At 49.2% G+C, this 18,104-nt stretch overlaps 1 protein-coding gene across 2 annotated transcripts in view; it reads left to right on the top strand.

The window, feature by feature from the left end:
• si:ch211-163c2.3 overlaps positions 1-18,104 on the top strand; it is a 67,861-nt gene that overhangs the window by 10,290 nt on the left and 39,467 nt on the right. Inside the window, exons 4-10 of one of the 2 annotated variants that reach the window (XM_021478112.3) lie at positions 124-357; positions 438-659; positions 1,896-1,953; positions 2,191-2,337; positions 2,443-2,502; positions 14,527-14,703; positions 14,987-15,169. In XM_021478112.3, coding sequence (XP_021333787.3) covers positions 124-357; positions 438-659; positions 1,896-1,953; positions 2,191-2,337; positions 2,443-2,502; positions 14,527-14,703; positions 14,987-15,169 — 1,081 coding nt within the window. The remainder of the gene's footprint in view (positions 1-123; positions 358-437; positions 660-1,895; positions 1,954-2,190; positions 2,338-2,442; positions 2,503-14,526; positions 14,704-14,986; positions 15,170-18,104) is intronic. The other variant, XM_073908025.1, reaches the window with a different exon arrangement.

The following is an 18,104-nucleotide window of genomic DNA, read 5'->3' as shown; positions in this document are numbered from 1 at the left end:
TCAGCAAAAATGTAAGTGCACTGCATAAAAATGCATGAGCACCACTACTACAAGTTGTATATAAATGGATTTATTGTATTTGAATTATTCAATTAGTTCTTGTGATTTTCATCATGAATACAGGCAGATGTGTTTGTTGTACCAATGGTCAATACAAACATGACCTCAACATTGATTGGATCATCACTGTTGAATAAAGCAGGACAGCAGCTTCAAACTAACTTCAATACTGCTAAGGGAAATCGTACACTTAAATCTGGAGAAGTGCTGGAGGTGGATGCACCACAAGGATTGGGATGCTCAAAGGTTTTATTCCTCGAATGTGCACCACAAGGAATAAACCACAACTGTGAAAATGTAAGAGAAAAAAAAAACTGAAAATATGGTGCTTACAGAAAAGATTTTACAATATTTTATTAATATGTATTTTATCATAGGCACTTCGCTGTGGACTTGGTCAAATTTTTGCACTTTGTGAGCGGAATTTATGGGGTTCAGTTGCACTTCCAATTATTGAACCTGAAGATGTGTTGTCCATACCAGTCAGAGATTCTGTTAATATTCTCACTCAGCAGATCTCAACATTTTTATCTAAATCCACTCATTTCCTGCACACCATTCGTATCCCAATAATGCCTAATTACTCCCATTCTGAGGAAGTAAGCTGTTTATGTATTATTCTATCTCTCTCTCTCTCTCTCTCAATTTAATTAAATTCACCTTTATTTCTATAGTGCTTTACAATAAAGATTGTGTCAAAGCAGCTTAACATAAAATATTATAGTAAATTGAAACAGTGTCAGTTCAGTTTTCAGTGTTTAAGTTCTGTTTAGTTCAGTGTGGTTTAATAATCACTACAGAGAGTCCAAACACTGAGGAGCAAATCCATTGATTTGCAGCTCTACAGATTCAGAACCATGCAAGCCAGTAGCAACAGCGGCGAGGAAAAAACTTCACCAATTAGTGAAAGTGAAGAATTAAAAAACCTTGACAGAAACCAGGCTCAGTTAGGCAAGACCATTTCTCCTATGGCCAAACATCTTGTGCAGAGCTGCAGTCTATAGGCGCCAGAGGCTGGAGAACACTGGACGTCAGCGAAAACTTGACGAAAGTCTGTCCCTGGAGCGTCACAGGAATCAGTCTCATGCTCTCCACTCTTCCATGACCACCACAGCAGCTGCTCAGGATACGGCCTGGTCCAGGATTATGGAATCCTTGGGATCATCTCGTCGCTGGTCTCTGATCACATCAGTGGCGCTGCATACTCTCTGAGAGCCTCGGGATGAGTATCCCCAGGTGGAAATAGAGAATAAAGAGAATAATTATTGTAGCTGCTGTTCATAGTGTATATAAACGAGATGAAGAACACTGTGTGGAGCACATTCATGCATCATACCGCTATGTGATGCACTAAGTGTATGCTTTACTAAAAAGATAGGTCTTTAATCTAGTTTTTAACTGCGAGAGTGTGTCTGAGCCTCAGACATTATTAGGAAGGCTATTCCAGAATTTAGGAGCCATAAATAAGAAGGCTTGACCTCCTTTACTCAACTTTGCTATTCTAGGTAGTACTAGAAACCCTGAACCTTTTTTTCAAAAGTGAAATTGAGGTCTAATATGACACCCAGATCTTTTATAGTAGAGTTAACGCTAACTTTTTATCCCTCTAATTTCAGGTCGAGTTGTGAGATCTGCTGTGTACAGGATTTAGGTCCAATAAGTAATCATTCTGTTTTGTCTTAGTTTAAGAGAAGGAGATGGTTGGTCATCCAGTCTTTAACATCTTTAATACACTCAGTTAGCTTAGACAGTTCAGACATCTCATCTCTCTCTCTCTCTTTCTCTATGAACTGAAGTTTACTAATGTGACCTTAAATCCCAACCATATTTTTCAGATGTTTCAGATAGTTCTTGGGACTCTTCATGCACTAATGGTGGACAGCACAGGACAAGGCAAGAGATTAAAGAGGGATTTAAAATTGTGTTCATTAAGTGTTGCTATTTTGACATCTTTATCAAAACCACACATTAAAAAATATAAGAGAATAAAATGAGTAGTTTTTGAAAATGAGCATTAAAAAAATATATATAATATAAACATACTAATTGCAAATTATAGAAAATACAACAAAGAATCTGTAAATAGAATAAATGAGTTTTTATACCTGCCACCTTCCCCTGTCCCCACAGCACTGTTTCACTCACTGACCACTGACCTTGATGAGGTCATCATGGCAGTAGACAGGATTAAACTCCATCTAGTGTTTGGTGACATCACTGATGAGATGACTGATGCCATCGTGAACACCACAGACTTTAATGACTTTCAGACAAACGGTATGCATTCAAACTTCTTAATATAATAACCCAAATGTCTTAAAATATTTAAAGGTTTAGACCATAGGAAGGTACTTGATTTTTTATTTTTTTTTGCTTTCATAGGAGCCTGTAAGGACATTCTCACTAAAGCAGGTCCTTCCGTCCAAAGTTTGCTGAAAGGAGGTAAGTAAAGTTACCTCCAAAAAATCTCTTTTGATTTATTAAAAGTATGATTAGAGTTGTCTTATACTGTAGTATCAAGTGCACTATAAAATGCCTTTGTTAATGTCAAAAGTATTTTTGTCACAAAGATTCTGGAAAAACCATATATTCAGAAATGTCCTGGATACTAACATAACCCATTTCCCCCTTAAGTTGGGAATGGAGATGTGTGTCTTCACACTTTGGGAGTTTGCAAACAACTCCCAAATCATTCTGAAGTGTAAGAAAACGGGCCAATAATTGTCAATGAGTTGGCAGAGCTCGGCTCCGCAGGTGCTGATGATTAATTATTAGTAAAGTATATAACCAGCACATGTGGAGTGAGCAGAATATTGTTAAGCCAAAAAAATGCATATTGCGTAAACCCAGGGCCAGCTGAGAGCCAGCGCATTAGTGTAGAGCAAGGTAAGTAGCTGTCAAAGGGCAGCTCGGGAGAAGCAGCAGGATGACCTGGGTTTCTTTGAAGTGTACTCGTAATACCAAAATGGACCATGCCAAAGTGGAGTCTCTATTCTCCCAGGAATGTAACTGTCGTGAGAGAGTGTAAGATGGCACAGGGGTATGAACGACTTGCATCGATTTAGCCACGTGACTCCAGAGTAGCAGATGGCGAGCCAGCTGAGACATGCTGTGGGAGCGCACATCACAAGGTTGATCTACACTATCACAGCCGTGCTGATCATCCTAACCAACACATGGTTCCGCTCCTGCACTGGTAGGGACTGGTGGAGAGCAAGGAACACTGTCAAAAGCTCCAGGCAATTGATATGACAACGCAACTGAAGTCCAGTTTATGAACCTGCAGCTATATGCTTGATACCCACAGCGAGAGGACACTTGTTCAAAGGGCACCCAGGCCCAAAGCAGACAAGTTCCATTTAGGGACTGAAGGTGCGACGACACAGCAAGGTGATGGTCAACCGGTGCCTCTCCCCATTCCATTCCCATCTGTGGACCTGTTGTTTACGATCGTAAAACCAGCGCTGAAAATAGTCTTGTATGAACAATTTGAGAGGCATGATAGTGGCTACAAATGTTATATGCCCCAGGAGCCTCTAAAAAACTTTCCACAGGATGGCATGCTAATGACAGCTTTGAACACACACCCGGGATCTCGAGAGGCTGATGGCAAATTTAATTGCATAGCGGAGTCTGACCGTCCGAATGAGCTACTACGATAGACTAGGCAGCACTCAGGATCCTTGGATAGATCCTTGGGAGACTGTCTTGAGTACAGCGTAAAAAGCTTATTCTGCATTTTGCTATTGATGACCGAAATTTATTGCAGGCATGAGTTGTATGGATGCGTTTGTGTATGCTGGCTACTAATGGAAGATTGCCAATGAAACAGACCGATGATTGTAAAAACACCAAACTTCTAAAGAGCACCTTTCTTCATGTGCAATGTGAAAGGAAACAGAAAGACGTGTAAGCAGCGGAAAAGAGATCTCTACTTGTTGTGGAAAAAAGATTCTGGTCTGCAAAATATCTTCCAAGTTTCTAAAGCCTCCTTTCTACTGCACATGACAATGACAAACAACTGACCGGAAGTCATTCATTTACAAAGGAGAGTAGTTTGTGAGTTCCCATAGTCTCCTTATGCGGAAAATCGAATCTGAATTGAGCTGTGGATTCATTAAAATATTTGAAGTCCTGCGACTAGAGCATATGCGACCGGCTGACCGTATGTGATGTATTCCAGTGCTGTACAAGCAGGTCCGTGCGCGTGAGATGAAAAAAAATAAAAATTTGTTTATTTTTTTTAATCAAAAAAGTCTAAATAAAAAAAAAACATTTCTGTTTATAAATGTAAGTAGTAAAGTAACAACAATAATGTTTTATGTTGTCTCCACATTCCCTTCAATATTTTAAGCGGTCTATCAGTTTCTAGTATTCATTAATTCATTCATTCATTCAACCACTGCGAACGCACAGAGAATAAAGGCTCTTGCTTTTGCACTCCTTTATCTTGGACACTTTGAGAACAGCATCTCTCCCATGGTGCACATCAGAACTGAAAATTCTGTGGGACTGCCACAAGGAGGCATATTCTGACAGTCGTGTCCAAATGACGTGTGCAGTGGAAAGGCAGCTTAAGCCAAAGTTTTCAAAAAATAACAAAGTCTGAGATCGCTGAAGTCTTTAGGCAAAGCAGTTTATTGTTACAGCATCAGTAACAACAGAGACAGGTCATTCAAGTGTCTGATTAGTATAGGCTAGCACACAGTTTAAATACACTTCTTTGTCTTAACACTCCACCCAAATTTACACATTAGCACACCTCCATTAGTTTCTCCATTAATAGAATTTAAAATCCCCTGTGTGATGCATGCCCAGTTGAGTAATTTCTTTACCAAAAAAAAAAAAAGATCTCAGGTTATTTAAGGATCCTACCAATGAGCAGTTAAGGTCTTTCCTTCCTACTTCAAATATGGCAATTCAGCAAAAACATTGCTCAACAATATATTTTGTCAACTGTGAGTTCAGCTGAAGTTCACATGGGTAGTTTTAGGGTCATCGTACTTTTAAAGTCATTGCAACTGAGCGTGGGTGCATGTCTGAGTGTGCAGGTGTGCCTGAGCATGAGTCTTACATGAAATAGAATGCAAGTGCCCTCATGACCTTCCATAAATCTGTTCCCATTACGTTACACATCCTGCTCTTTTAACATAAAAAGCATAATAATAATAATAATAATGCAACTGAAAGTAATGTGATCATCAGAAATTCATCAATACATCAATAGATGTACTCAATACATTCTTTTAAACACGGACGAAGTTCAAAAGAAAAGGTACTATGTGTCCTCAATAATGGACGTTCCCCTTCGGGGGGAACTTCAGCACTATAAGTGGATTTGATTTGTAAAATCCACGCATTGGGAGGATTCGGATCAGAAGCCGCTTGTCTGGAGAGTATTGAACGGGCCAATGAATGAAATTAATTGGCAGCGTAAGCTTGCGCAGGTGTGCGACATCTGCAATTATCTCAGCATATAAGCACACCTGAAGCCAGCAGACGCCATCCTTTTCGCTTCAGATCCTTTCTGAGTGAGTCGATGAGGGTTCCTCTTGCTGATCAGCACTTCAGAGCGAACGAGTGTGTCTCCCGGTCCAGAGTGGGTCTTCGCGGTGGCAGACGGTCGAGCTGGGTTACTCCCTTGCCTGCGGTTCTTTGGGTCCGGTCCTCCAGAGCGGTGCGTATAGTTGCAACTTTCCTAAAAGAGCAACACAGTCGTGCAGCACGTCCTTTTCAGGATGGCGCTCCGACTGTGCGTTTCTGGATGCGGGGGTTTCCTGGCTCCGGATGATGGACACGATCACTGCATTGCATGTTTGGGGGTCCAGCATGTTAATGCGGTGCTCGCGGGCGGTTCATGTCATCATTGCGATGCCATGACCGTTGCACAGCTAAGATCGCGGCTAACTTTCGCAAGAGAGCGAGCCACCCCAGTTGCCTCCTGTTCTAAAAAAGCAGCGGGCGCTCGGGCAGATCTGAGGGTTTCAGCGGGAGATAATCCGCCGCCCACGGGCTCGCGGACCTCTCGCTCCTCACGGCGCTCCATCCAAGCTTCGGGTGGTGAGAGTGATCCGTCTAACCAGATGGTAGCTCTCACACTCGCTGACACCGGAGATCAGATGTCCTCCGCGGCATTGGAGGGTGGGCTTTCACTGTCCGACGAAGATCCGGACCCGCTCGCCCCCTCCGGGCAGGTGAGCGCTGTCAAATCGGATCCTGAAGCGGACATGTTAGCCGTGCTTTCCCGGGCTGCTTCGGCCGTGGGGTTGGAGATGGTTTATCCCCCAGCTCCGCGGCCGGACCGACTAGATGGGTGCTACGTAGAGGACCAGAAGGCGAAGCCTTCGAAGCCTCTCGTCCCCTTCTTCCCGGAAGTGCACAGTAGGCTCACGCAGTCTTGGAGGGCACCTTTCTCTGCCCGTGCTGCGTGTGCCTCCGCCCTCACCGCCCTTGACGGCGGAGCTGCCAGGGGGTATGAGGCGATCCCGTCAGTGGAGCGCGCTATCGCGGTCAATCTTTGTCCGCGCGGCGCCTCTACGTGGCGGGGTTTGCCCCGCCTCCCGTCCAAAGCCTGTAGGTTGTCTGCCTCCCTCGGAGCCAGAGCTTATAAGGCTGCGGGCCAGGCTGCTTCTGCTTTGCACGCGATGGCCACCTACCAGCGCTACCAAGCGCAGGCGCTGGCCGAGCTGCACGAGGGCGGGTCCAACCCAAGCTTATTACATGAGCTGCGCACCGCGACCGACTATGCTCTTCGCACTACTAAGTCCGCCGCGTGTGCGCTGGGGAGGACGATGTCCACACTTGTGGTTCAGGAACGCCACCTCTGGCTAAACCTGGCCGATATGCGCGACGTTGACAAAGTTCGCTTTCTTGACTCGCCCATATCCCAGGCTGGCCTGTTCGGCGACACCGTCGGTGAATTCACCCAGGAATTCAAGGCGGTGAAAGAGCAGTCGGATGCGATGGGCAATGTCATCTATCGGCGTGGCCGTAAGCCCGCTCCGCCCGCCGAGCCATCCACCTCCGCTGTTCCTCGCCGAGGGCGCCCGCCAACGAGTGCTGCCCCGCCCCCGCCTGCGCCTCCGGCCAAGCGGGCGCGGTGTTCACCTCGAAAGCAGGCAGCCCCTCCTGCCCAGGGCGCCGTTAAGTCCGGTAAACGGACCGCGAAGCGTCCCTGAGACAGGCCATCCGGAGAAGAGGAAACTTGCTCTTTCCCCGCTGGAGGGCGGGGCCCCGATAACAACGGTACTTTTCAGTGCCACCAAAACATCAGTAAAAGAGCACTTTTTCCCTTCCCCGGATGTGACTGCACGAGTTCTGCCAGTCCGGGACGCGCTGCCTTCCGGCTCGCAGACTCTACGTGCTTCGCCAGTGGCTCACGAGCGCTGGGGGGACGGTCTCCCTTCCCTCAGCCCTCCAGCCCCCTCTCCGGAGTCAGGGTGCGGAGCCAGAGCGAATTGCTCTCCTCCAGCTCTTCCGCGGGACCCTCGTGCTTCCCGGATCAGCACACCCACTCCGCGCTGCCCCACCGCTGGTACGTCAGCGATTGTAGCGATGACTCCATTAGCGAGGGCTCTGCCTGCCTGGTTAGCGCGGGCCAGCCCCTCGCGGTGGCTCATACGCACAATCAGACTCGGTTACGCGATTCAGTTCGCGAAACGGCCCCCCAAGTTTACGGGCGTGTATTTCTCCAGGGTCAGCCCCCTGTCCGCCCCTGTCTTGCGAGAGGAGATTGCTGCCCTCCTGGCGAAGGGTGCAATCGAGCCGGTTCCTCCAGCCGAGATGGAGAGTGGGTTTTACAGCCCATACTTCATCGTACCCAAAAAGAGCGGTGGGTCACGGCCAATCCTAGATCTGCGCGTTTTGAACCGCTGTCTGCACAGGCTGCCGTTCAGAATGCTCACGCAGAGGCGCATTCTCCAATGCGTTCGTCCTCAGGATTGGTTTGCAGCCATAGACCTGAAGGACGCGTATTTCCATGTCTCCATTCTTCCACGCCACCGCCAATTTCTGCGGTTTGCGTTCGAGGGTGGAGCGTGGCAGTACAAGGTCCTCCCCTTCGGGCTCTCTCTGTCTCCGCGGGTCTTCACCAAACTCGCGGAGGGTGCCCTAGCGCCCCTTCGGCTCGCGGGCATTCGCATACTCAATTGTCTCGACGACTGGCTGATTTTAGCCCACTCGCGGGAGCAATTGATTATGCACAGGGACAAGGTGCTTCGGCATCTCCGCCTACTGGGGCTTCAGGTCAACCGAGAAAAGAGCAAACTCGCCCCCGTGCAGAGGATTTCTTTTCTCGGGATGGAGCTGGACTCGATCACCATGGTAGCGCACCTCTCCGAGGAACGCGCTCGCCTGTTGCTGAACTGTCTGAGGGAGCTCGACAGCAAACTAGTGGTCCCACTGAAGTTCTTTCAGAGGCTCCTGGGGCATATGGCATCCGCAGCCGCCGTCACGCCGCTCGGGTTGCTCCATATGAGACCACTTCAGCACTGGCTTCACGATCGGGTCCCGAGACGCGCATGGCACGCGGGCACACACCGGGTCTCGGTTACTGCGCTGTGTCGCCGCGGCCTCAGCCCTTGGAACGACCCCTCGTTCCTACAGGCCGGTGTGCCTCTAGAACAGGCGTCCAGCCATGTTGTTGTTTCAACAGACGCTTCCAACACGGGTTGGGGGGCCGTGTGTCGCGGGCATGCGGCTGCGGGCCTCTGGAAGGGTGCCCAGCTGCATTGGCATATCAATCGCCTAGAGCTGTTGGCAGTGTTCCTCGCTCTCCACCGCTTTTTACCGGTGCTGGAGCGGCAACACGTGCTGGTCAGGACGGACAGTACGGCGGCGGCGGCGTATATCAACCGCATGGGGGGTATGCCCTCTCGCCGCATGTCTCAGCTCGCCCGCCGTCTGCTCCTCTGGAGTCACCCGCGGCTGAAATCGCTGCGCGCCATTCACGTCCCAGGCACGCTCAATCGTGCAGCCGATGCGCTCTCACGACAGCTGTTACGCCCTGGAGAATGGAGACTCCACCCCGAGTCTGTTCAGCTGATATGGGCGCGATTCGGGGAGGCCCAGATCGATCTGTTTGCTTCCCCCGAGAACGCTCACTGCCAGTTGTTTTTTTCCCTGACCGAGGGCTCTCTCGGCACGGATGCACTGGCCCACAGCTGGCCTCGGGGCATGCGCAAGTATGCGTTTCCCCCAGTGAGCCTGCTCGCGCAGTTTCTGTGCAAGGTCAGGGAGGACGAGGAACAGGTTCTGCTAGTTGCGCCCCTTTGGCCCAACCGGACCTGGATATCAGAGCTCTCACTCCTCGCGACGGCCCTCCCCTGGCGGATCCCTTTGAGAGAGGACCTACTCTCTCAGGGACAGGGCACCATCTGGCACCCTCGCCCCGATCTTTGGAACCTCCACGTGTGGTCCCTAGACGCGAGGAAGACTTAGGTAACCTACCGACTGCGGTGGTTAATACCATCACTCAGGCTAGAGCCCCCTCCACGAGGCGCGCCTACGCCCTGAAGTGGAGTCTATTCACTGAATGGTGCGTCTCTCGCAGAGAAGACCCCCGAAATTGCCAGATTAGTGTTGTGCTCTCTTTCCTTCAAGAGAAGTTGGACAGCAGGCTGTCGCCCTCCACTCTCAAGGTTTACGTGGCCGCCATCTCCGCTTATCATAGCGCGGTAGCTGGTGGCACCGTGGGAAAGCATAACCTGGTCATCCAGTTCCTTAGGGGTGCTAGGCGAATTAATCCATCTCGCCCCCCTCTCATGCCCTCTTGGGATCTCGCCCTCGTTCTCACGAGTCTGCGATCCGATCCCTTTGAGCCACTCGAATCAGTATCTCTAAGATTTCTGTCCCTGAAGACAGCTCTGCTGGTTGCGTTGGCCTCCATCAAGAGGGTCGGGGTCCTGGAGGCATTTTCGGTCAGTGACTCGTGCCTGGAATTTGGGCCGGATTACTCTCACGTCATCCTGAGACCCCGCCCCGGTTATGTGCCCAAGGTTCCTACCACCCCCTTTAGAGATCAGGTAGTGAACCTGCAAGCGCTGCCCCCGGAGGAGGCAGACCCAGCCCTTTCTTTACTTTGTCCAGTTCGCGCTCTGCGCATTTATGTGGACCGTACTCAGAATTTTAGATCATCTGAGCAGCTCTTTGTCTGTTATGGCGGTCGGCAGCAGGGAAGTGCCGTATCAAAACAAAGATTATCCCACTGGATTGTGGATGCCATTTCACTCGCTTATTCGAGTCGAGGTCAGCCGTGTCCCCCGGGAGTTCGTGCACACTCCACTCGGAGCGTTGCATCCTCTTGGGCGCGTGCACGCGGCGCCTCTCTAACAGACATCTGTAGAGCTGCGGGCTGGGCGACACCCAACACATTTGCAAGGTTTTACAATCTGCGAGTGGAGCCGGTTTCCTCAAGGGTATTAGGTAACCCTTTGGTGATTGAGGAGACAACTCGGTAGGGTGTTGAAACACGCTTGCTGCGCCATTCTCCCTAACACGGAGGTACGTGCGCCTTTTCTATCTGTCAGTAAAGTTCCCCGTCAGGTGAGCCCTGCAGATTCCTCCGTGGCCCCCAGCACTGACTCAGCGGAGGAGTCACTTGCTGGCCCACTACGTTGTAGGTCTGCCCGCTGGTCAGCCCGCGTTTTGGGTATAGGTGCCTGCTATGCGTGATCCCCACTAGGCGATCCCATATGCTTATTCCGCCACGGTTAAGTCCCCCCCCTGGGCGGACCCGTGTCTTCCCTCTCCGCTAACCACTCTTTTGCTATGCGTACTCCCCCTTTTTAGGGCTAGTCCATATGTAATTCTGCCATCTATCCCCCCCTTGGGTAACGGATGGCCTCCGCAGCGTCCTCCCTATCGGGATTGCACGCTTCCCAACGTACTGTCGTATTTCCTAGAATTATCTAGATGCTCACGACTTCCCAAAAAATATATCTAAATCCGTAAAACTTCTGTTGAAGTAGGATAAATTAGGGCCAGGGACACGTTGGAGGACCGCGCCCCCCATGATGTGGGTGCGTCACGCTTGCTTGACTATCTCCTCATCGGGGGTGTTGGTAAGGTGCAGTCATTATGGCGCTTTCAATGGGCTCCCAATGCGTGGATTTTACAAATCAAATCCACTTATAGTGCTGAAGTTCCCCCCGAAGGGGAACGTTCGAGGTTACTAAAGTAACCCTTCGTTCCCCGAGGAGGGGAACTGAAGCACTATACTCCGTCGCCATAATGACTGTCCCTTAGCTGTTTGAAAGTCTCTTCAGCTTAAAAGGATGGCGTCTGCTGGCTTCAGGTGTGCTTATATGCTGAGATAATTGCAGATGTCGCACACCTGCGCAAGCTTACGCTGCCAATTAATTTCATTCATTGGCCCGTTCAATACTCTCCAGACAAGCGGCTTCTGATCCGAATCCTCCCAATGCGTGGATTTTACAAATCAAATCCACTTATAGTGCTTCCGTTCCCCTCCTCGGGGAACGAAGGGTTACTTTAGTAACCTCGAACGTTACTGGCTTTCTTATGGAAAATCAGCTACCTTTACGAAGGAAAAAGGATGCTTTTGACAACATGCAATTAAAAAAAGTATCCCTTTTGGCTGACACAGTGAAAACGCTTCCTTAAAAGGCAACATATAACTGTTGTGATACTTAAAATGAGATCATAAGTTTACTGAGTGAAGTGGTTACTGAGGCTTGAAAGATGTGGGTGACTCATTGTAATAAATTTGTTGGGTGGGAAGAAGAAGACAGGGTCGGCAATATCAGGTAAGCACAAACTTTTTATTTTTACTGTGTTGTGCTGGGCACTCGTGTGCTTGTCTGTGTGTGTCGAGTCTATGAATGGTCAGGCTCTCCTTTCTCTCCCGGCTTCTCCTTCTCCTCCCCTTATGAAGGTGTCTCTCCGGCCCAATCACTAGAAAATACAGGTGTTAATAATTATTCATGATTAGACCACTGACCAGCCGCCGGTGTCTCCGCTTGCTCTCCTTCCTTTCTGGGTGTTTGATCATGCCTTTCCCACCACACTCATATTACACATTAAAGTAAATGGTACCTATGACCCTACAGGCTGCGAAAATATATCAATTGTCATTTGGTTTGTGAATGAGAACGAGTCCTACAAAGTAGCGGAGTGACTATTAACCGACCGTAGCTACTGCTAAAATGGGCGATGCCCAAACTGACAGATACCATTTTAGCAGAGCTAATCCAAGCTGGACTTGACCCATCAACTATTCTTAACGGATGTAACTGATATAACTGAGGACGTTGGTGGTGAGGGAAGTGTCGCGGACGCTGCCCTCTCTATTCTGCCACCCAAGGCACGGATATAACTGAGGACGCGGGTGGTGAGGGAGGTGTCCCGAACACCGCCCTCTCTATTCTGCCGCCCTAGACGCAGATATAACTGAGGATGCGGGTGATGAGGGAGGTGTCATGGATATAACTGAGGACGCGGGTGATGAGGGAGGTGTCATGGATATAACTGAGGACGCGGGTGATGAGGGAGGTGTCATGGATATAACTGAGGACGAGGGAGGTGTCATGGATATAACTGAGGACGCGGGTGATGAGGGAGGTGTCATGGATATAACTGAGGACGCGGGTGGTGAGGGAGGTGTCTTGGACATAACTCAGGACGCGGGTGGTGAGGGAGGTGTCCTGAACACCGCCCTCTCTATTCTGCCGTTCTAGATGCGGATATAACTGAGGACGCGGGTGGTGAGGGAGGTGTCGCAGACATAACTGAGGATGCGGGTGGTGAGGGAGGTGTCGCGGACATAACTCAGGACGCGGGTGGTGAGGGAGGTGTCCCGAACACCGCCCTCTCTATTCTGCCGTTCTAGATGCGGATATAACTGAGGACGCGGGTGGTGAGGGAGGTGTCGCAGACATAACTGAGGATGCGGGTGGTGAGGGAGGTGTCACGGACGCCGCCCTCTCTATTCTGCCGCCCTAGGCAACCACCTATGTCGCCTCTATAGACGCGCTGGCCCTGCACACAATGTCAGCTAGGCAGCTGTAATGGATTTTTTTTTATGTTTGTAATGTATTGTACAAATGTTGTGAGAAGCCTACAATTGCTGTGCACTACAAGGGCAAACACCTCAAACAGCTTCTTGAACAAAGGTGGACAGGCCATTTAGCTACCGAAGAGATCACATCTCTTCTGACTGAAAATATCTCTGCGATAGCCCATGGTCCAGAGCTGTAAATGGAAGCTGTTGGTCTGTTGAAAGAGATAACTGCACCTAGCTTCTTGGTCATTGCAAACCTTGTGCACAATGTTTAGGCATTGTTGGATCCACCAAATAAGCTTTTGCAGAGGGAGGACACTGAGCTTTGGACAGGTCTAGACATTGTGACCAGTGCAAAAGTGTGCGTGCAAAAACTTTGTTGTGATGAGGAATTTATACAACTGTTGAAGAAACCAGTGCTGCCAAAATGCATGACTCCAAAGCATAGAGGAACAAGATTATGGATGATTACTTGGTGGAAGAAACGACAGGTCAACGAGAGGGTGATGTAGAAACTGAACTCAAAAGACTGTACTAGAACACTGTAAATTCAGTGGTTGCAGAAATGGATCAGCAATTTAATGTACGAAACTCACATTTGTACCACCCACAGCCCCTGTTAGTTATGTTCTGGCGTGTATGTGTGTGTGTGTGTGTGTGTGTTTGTAAGTGTGAATGAGAGAAAGTGCACGTGGTGCAGTGTTTTGGCTGTCTGGACTCTGTAGCATCCAGCTGGATATTTTTTGAAAGACATATTTAATCATTATACATTTTACATTCTTCCTTGGCCCAATATGTACCTGCTATGTGTATAGAAATAATGCTGACATGATATATGAAACACAATTGGTAGTTGGCAAATATATTGAGTGAATATTTTTGTAAATCTGACTTTAAAAGAGTCAGTACCTCACCAGCCACAAACCTCACCGCATGTCACGTGGCACTCATGTCTCTTCATAAAGGAGCAAACAAAATGACATTTAGCTTACAAACCTGTTAGAACTGTCATCTCTCTTTTTTGGTAGTATCCAATTTTAAAGTGAGATTTTGAAAACCAGATCTAAATTTAGAGGAAATGGTCGGGTTGGGTAGAAAACATGGTGGGTCGGGCAGCGGGTAAACAAAGGCTGAATATATGGCGGGAGTGTGGAATAAAACCTGGCTGGAGCGGGATTCAGTCCTGCGCAGATCGCTACTGTGAGGGTCTGAAGCGTATATTCTAATTGCTTGCTCTGCATGTGCTGGTTATGTACTCTACTAATTATAAATCTCCAGCACCTGCGGGGCCAAGCTCTGCCAAGTAATTGGCATTCATTGGTCCATTTTCTTACTCTTCAGAGTGATAGGTCATCTAGCGATCTACCAAAGTGTGAAGAGACACGTCAAAGTTCCCCGGAAGGGGAAATCCAGGTTCAGATTGTCATCTAAAATTCTTTCTATATCAGCTTCGGTAGCATGGAGGCAAATCTTTACAACCCCACCAGGAGGCTTACCATGTAAGATCATCATGCATGTTTGTGGAGAGAGAAGCCCCAGCGTCATCAAGACCTTAGCAAAAGAAATAGTGGTACAGTGTGAGCATGGCCGCTACCAGTCTGTGGCTATTCCTGCTATCTGTGCTGGTCAGTATGGTAGCTTCAAGATTTTGTCTTTGCTTGCATGAAATAATAATTACATTTGTGATAAAAGTGCAATGTGCAAAATTGTAAAATTAATAAGTGTTTTAAATAAAAGAACCAGTTGTCAATCACTATCATTGTATATCTGAATCACCATCATTGTAAATTTTGATTCTTATTGCATAAATTAACATCTCTACCATAGATGCATTAATAGACGACTTGGTTAGAGTCAGCTTTCAAATTTATATTTATCATGTCAATGTTCTGTTTGTGTGCTTTACAGGACAAGGAGGTTTGGATCCAAAAGTAGTGGCCAAGTCCATTCTAGAGGGAGTGAAGGAGGGTGTTCAAGGAGCGAATCTTCAATATCTCAAAAATATACGCATCATTCTGCTGAAGATTAATGTTTTCCTGGCATTCAAAACAGTGGCACGGCAAGTCTTTGGTGCCAGCACACAGATGACAGGTGACAGTCTTCTTAAATATGTCCACTTAATAGAGTGTTGAAGTTACATGCTTTTTTGCAAACCAATAAGTTTGGATCACCCTTCTTCCCTTGAAAAATCTATAGTAAATCTTTAGTATTTGAACTGTACTAAATGACTGTAAGAAACAAAAATCTAATTCCCACACATTTTGTTCATCATGACAGTCTTCATAAATGATTACAACTTTGTGAATTTTGATTCAAAAGAATCAATTTAATCAGGAACTTTTGATTATAAAAGAATAAATAATACTAAATGAATACACTAGACCAGTCATATAACGTTCGAGGTTACTAAAGTAACCCTTCGTTCCCCGAGGAGGGGAACGGAAGCACTATAAGTGGATTTGATGTTCTAAATCCACCTATGGGAGATTCGGTTCAGAAGCTACTCGTCTGAAAGAGTATTGAACGGGCCAATTAAGAATGAATTGGCAGCGCAAGCCTGCGCAGGTGTGCGGCATATGCAATCAACTGAGTATATAAGCACACCTGGCGCCAGCAGACGCTATCCTTTTTAAGCTGAAGAGACTTTTAACAGCTAAGGGACAGTCATTATAGCGACGGAGTATAGTGCTTCCGTTCCCCTCCTCGGGGAACGAAGGGTTACTTTAGTAACCTCGAATGTTCCCCTTCGGGGGGAACTCCAGCACTATAAGTGGATTTGATGTTCTAAATCCACATATGGGAGCCCATTGAAAGCGCCATAATGACTGCACCTTACCAACACCCAACATGAGAGAGCGGTCAGGCAAGCGTGACGCACCCAGATCATGAGAGGCGCGGTCCTCCAACGTGCCCTTGGCCCTAACTTATCCCACTTCAAAAGAAGCTTTACGGAATAGGTATATTTTTTGGGAGTCGTTAGCATCTAGATAATTCTAGGAATATACGACAGTACGTTGGGAAGCGTGCCATCCCAGTAGGGAGGACGCTGCGGAGACCATCCGCACCCAATAGGGGGAAACAAATGGAATTACATATGGACTAACCCTGAAAGGGGGAGTGCGCATAAGAAGGTGGTTAGCAGATAGGGAAAGCACGGGTCCACCCAGGGGGGGAACTTAACCGTGGCGGAAAGCATATGGTGATCACCAGCGGGGATCGGCCATAGCAGGCACTTATACCCAAAACGTGAGAAAATCCCGGCCCGAATTCCAGTCACGAGTCACTGACCGAAAATGCCTCCAGGTCCCCGACCCTCTTGATGGAGGCCAACGCGACCAGCAGAGCTGTCTTCAGGGACAGAAATCTTAAAGATACTGTATCGAGTGGCTCGAAGGGATCAAAATCGCAGGCTCGTGAGAACGAGGGCGAGATCCCAAGAGGGCGTGAGAGGGGGGCGAGTTGGATTAATTCGCCTAGCACCTCTGAGGAACCGGATGATGAGGTTATGCTTTCCCACGGTGCCACCAGCCACCGCGTCATGGTGAGCGGAGATGGCGGCAACGTAATCCTTAAGAGTGAAGGGCGACAGCCTACTGTCCAGCCTCTCTTGAAGGAAAGTGAGCACAACACTGATCTGACAAGATCGGGGGTCTTCTGCGAGAGACACACCACTCAGTGAATAGACTCCACTTCAGGGCGTAGGCGCGCCTCGTAGAGGGGGCTCTAGCCTGAGTGATGGTATGAACCACCGCGGGCGGCAGGTTACCTAAGTCTTCCTCGCGTCTATGGACCACACGTGGAGGTTCCAGAGATCGGGGCGAGGGTGCCAGATGGTGCCTTGTCCCTGAGAAAGTAGGTCCTTTCTCAAAGGGATCTGCCATGGGAGGGCCCGTCGCGAGGAGGGAGAGCTCTGATATCCAGGTCCGGTTGGGCCAGAGGGGCGCAACTAACAGAACCTGTTCCTCGTCCTCCCTGACCTTGCACATTAACTGCGCGATCAGGCTCACTGGGGGAAACAGAGACTCGGTGTGTGCCCGCATGCCATGCGCGTCTCGGAACTCGATCTTGAAGCCAGTGCTGAAGTGGTCTCATATGGAGCAATCCGAGCGGCGTGACAGTCGTCGAGCTAATTGAGTACGCGGATGCCCGCAAGCTGCAGAGGTGCTAGGGCACCCTCCGCGTGTTTGGTGAAGACCCGCGGAGACAGAGAGAGCCCGAAGGGGAGGACCTTGTACTGCCATGCTCGACCTTCGAACGCAAACCGCAGAACTGATGGTGGCGTGGAAGAATGGAGACATGAAAATATGCGTCCTTCAGGTCTATGGCTGCAAACCAATCCTGAGGACGAACGCATCGGAGGATGCGCCTCTGCGTAAGCATTCTGAACGACAGCTTGTGAAGGCAGCGATTCAAAACGCGCAGATCTAGGATTGGCCGTGACCCACCGCTCTTTTTGGGTACGATGAAGTACGGGCTGTAAAACCCGCTCTCCATCTCGGCTGGAGGTACCGGCTTGATTGCACCCTTCCCCAGGAGGGCAGCAATCTCCTCTCGCAAGACAGGGGCGGGCAGGGGATTGACCCCGGTGAAATACACGCCCGTGAACCTGGGAGGCCGTTAGGAGAACTGTAGTTCGTAGCCGAGTCTGATCGTGCGTATGAGCCACCGCGAGGGGCTGGCCCGCGCTAACCAGGCAGGTAGAGCCCTCGCTAATGACGTCATCGCAGCAATCGTTGACGTACCCGCGGAGCGGCAGCGCGGAGCGGGTGTGCTGATCCGGGGAGCGCGAGGGTCCCACAGAAGAGCTGGAGGAGAGCGATTCGCTCTGGCTCCGCACCCTGACTCCGGAGGGGGGGCTTGTGGGCTGGGAGAAGGGAGACCGTCCCCCCAGCGCCCATGAGCCGCTGGCGGAGCATGCAGACCTTGCGAGCTGAGAGGCGGCGCGTCCCAGGCTGGCAGGGCCTGCAGTGCCCGTTAGCCACTGGCGGAGTGCACCGAACCTACGAGCTAGAGAGCTGAGCTCAAA

The sequence above is a fragment of the Danio rerio genome, chromosome 7, assembly GCF_049306965.1.
Source record: "Danio rerio strain Tuebingen ecotype United States chromosome 7, GRCz12tu, whole genome shotgun sequence".
In the NCBI taxonomy this organism is placed as follows: Eukaryota; Metazoa; Chordata; class Actinopteri; order Cypriniformes; family Danionidae; genus Danio; species Danio rerio.
The sequence above is the reverse complement of the archived record's forward strand: the minus strand, read 5'-3'. Positions and strand labels throughout refer to the sequence as shown.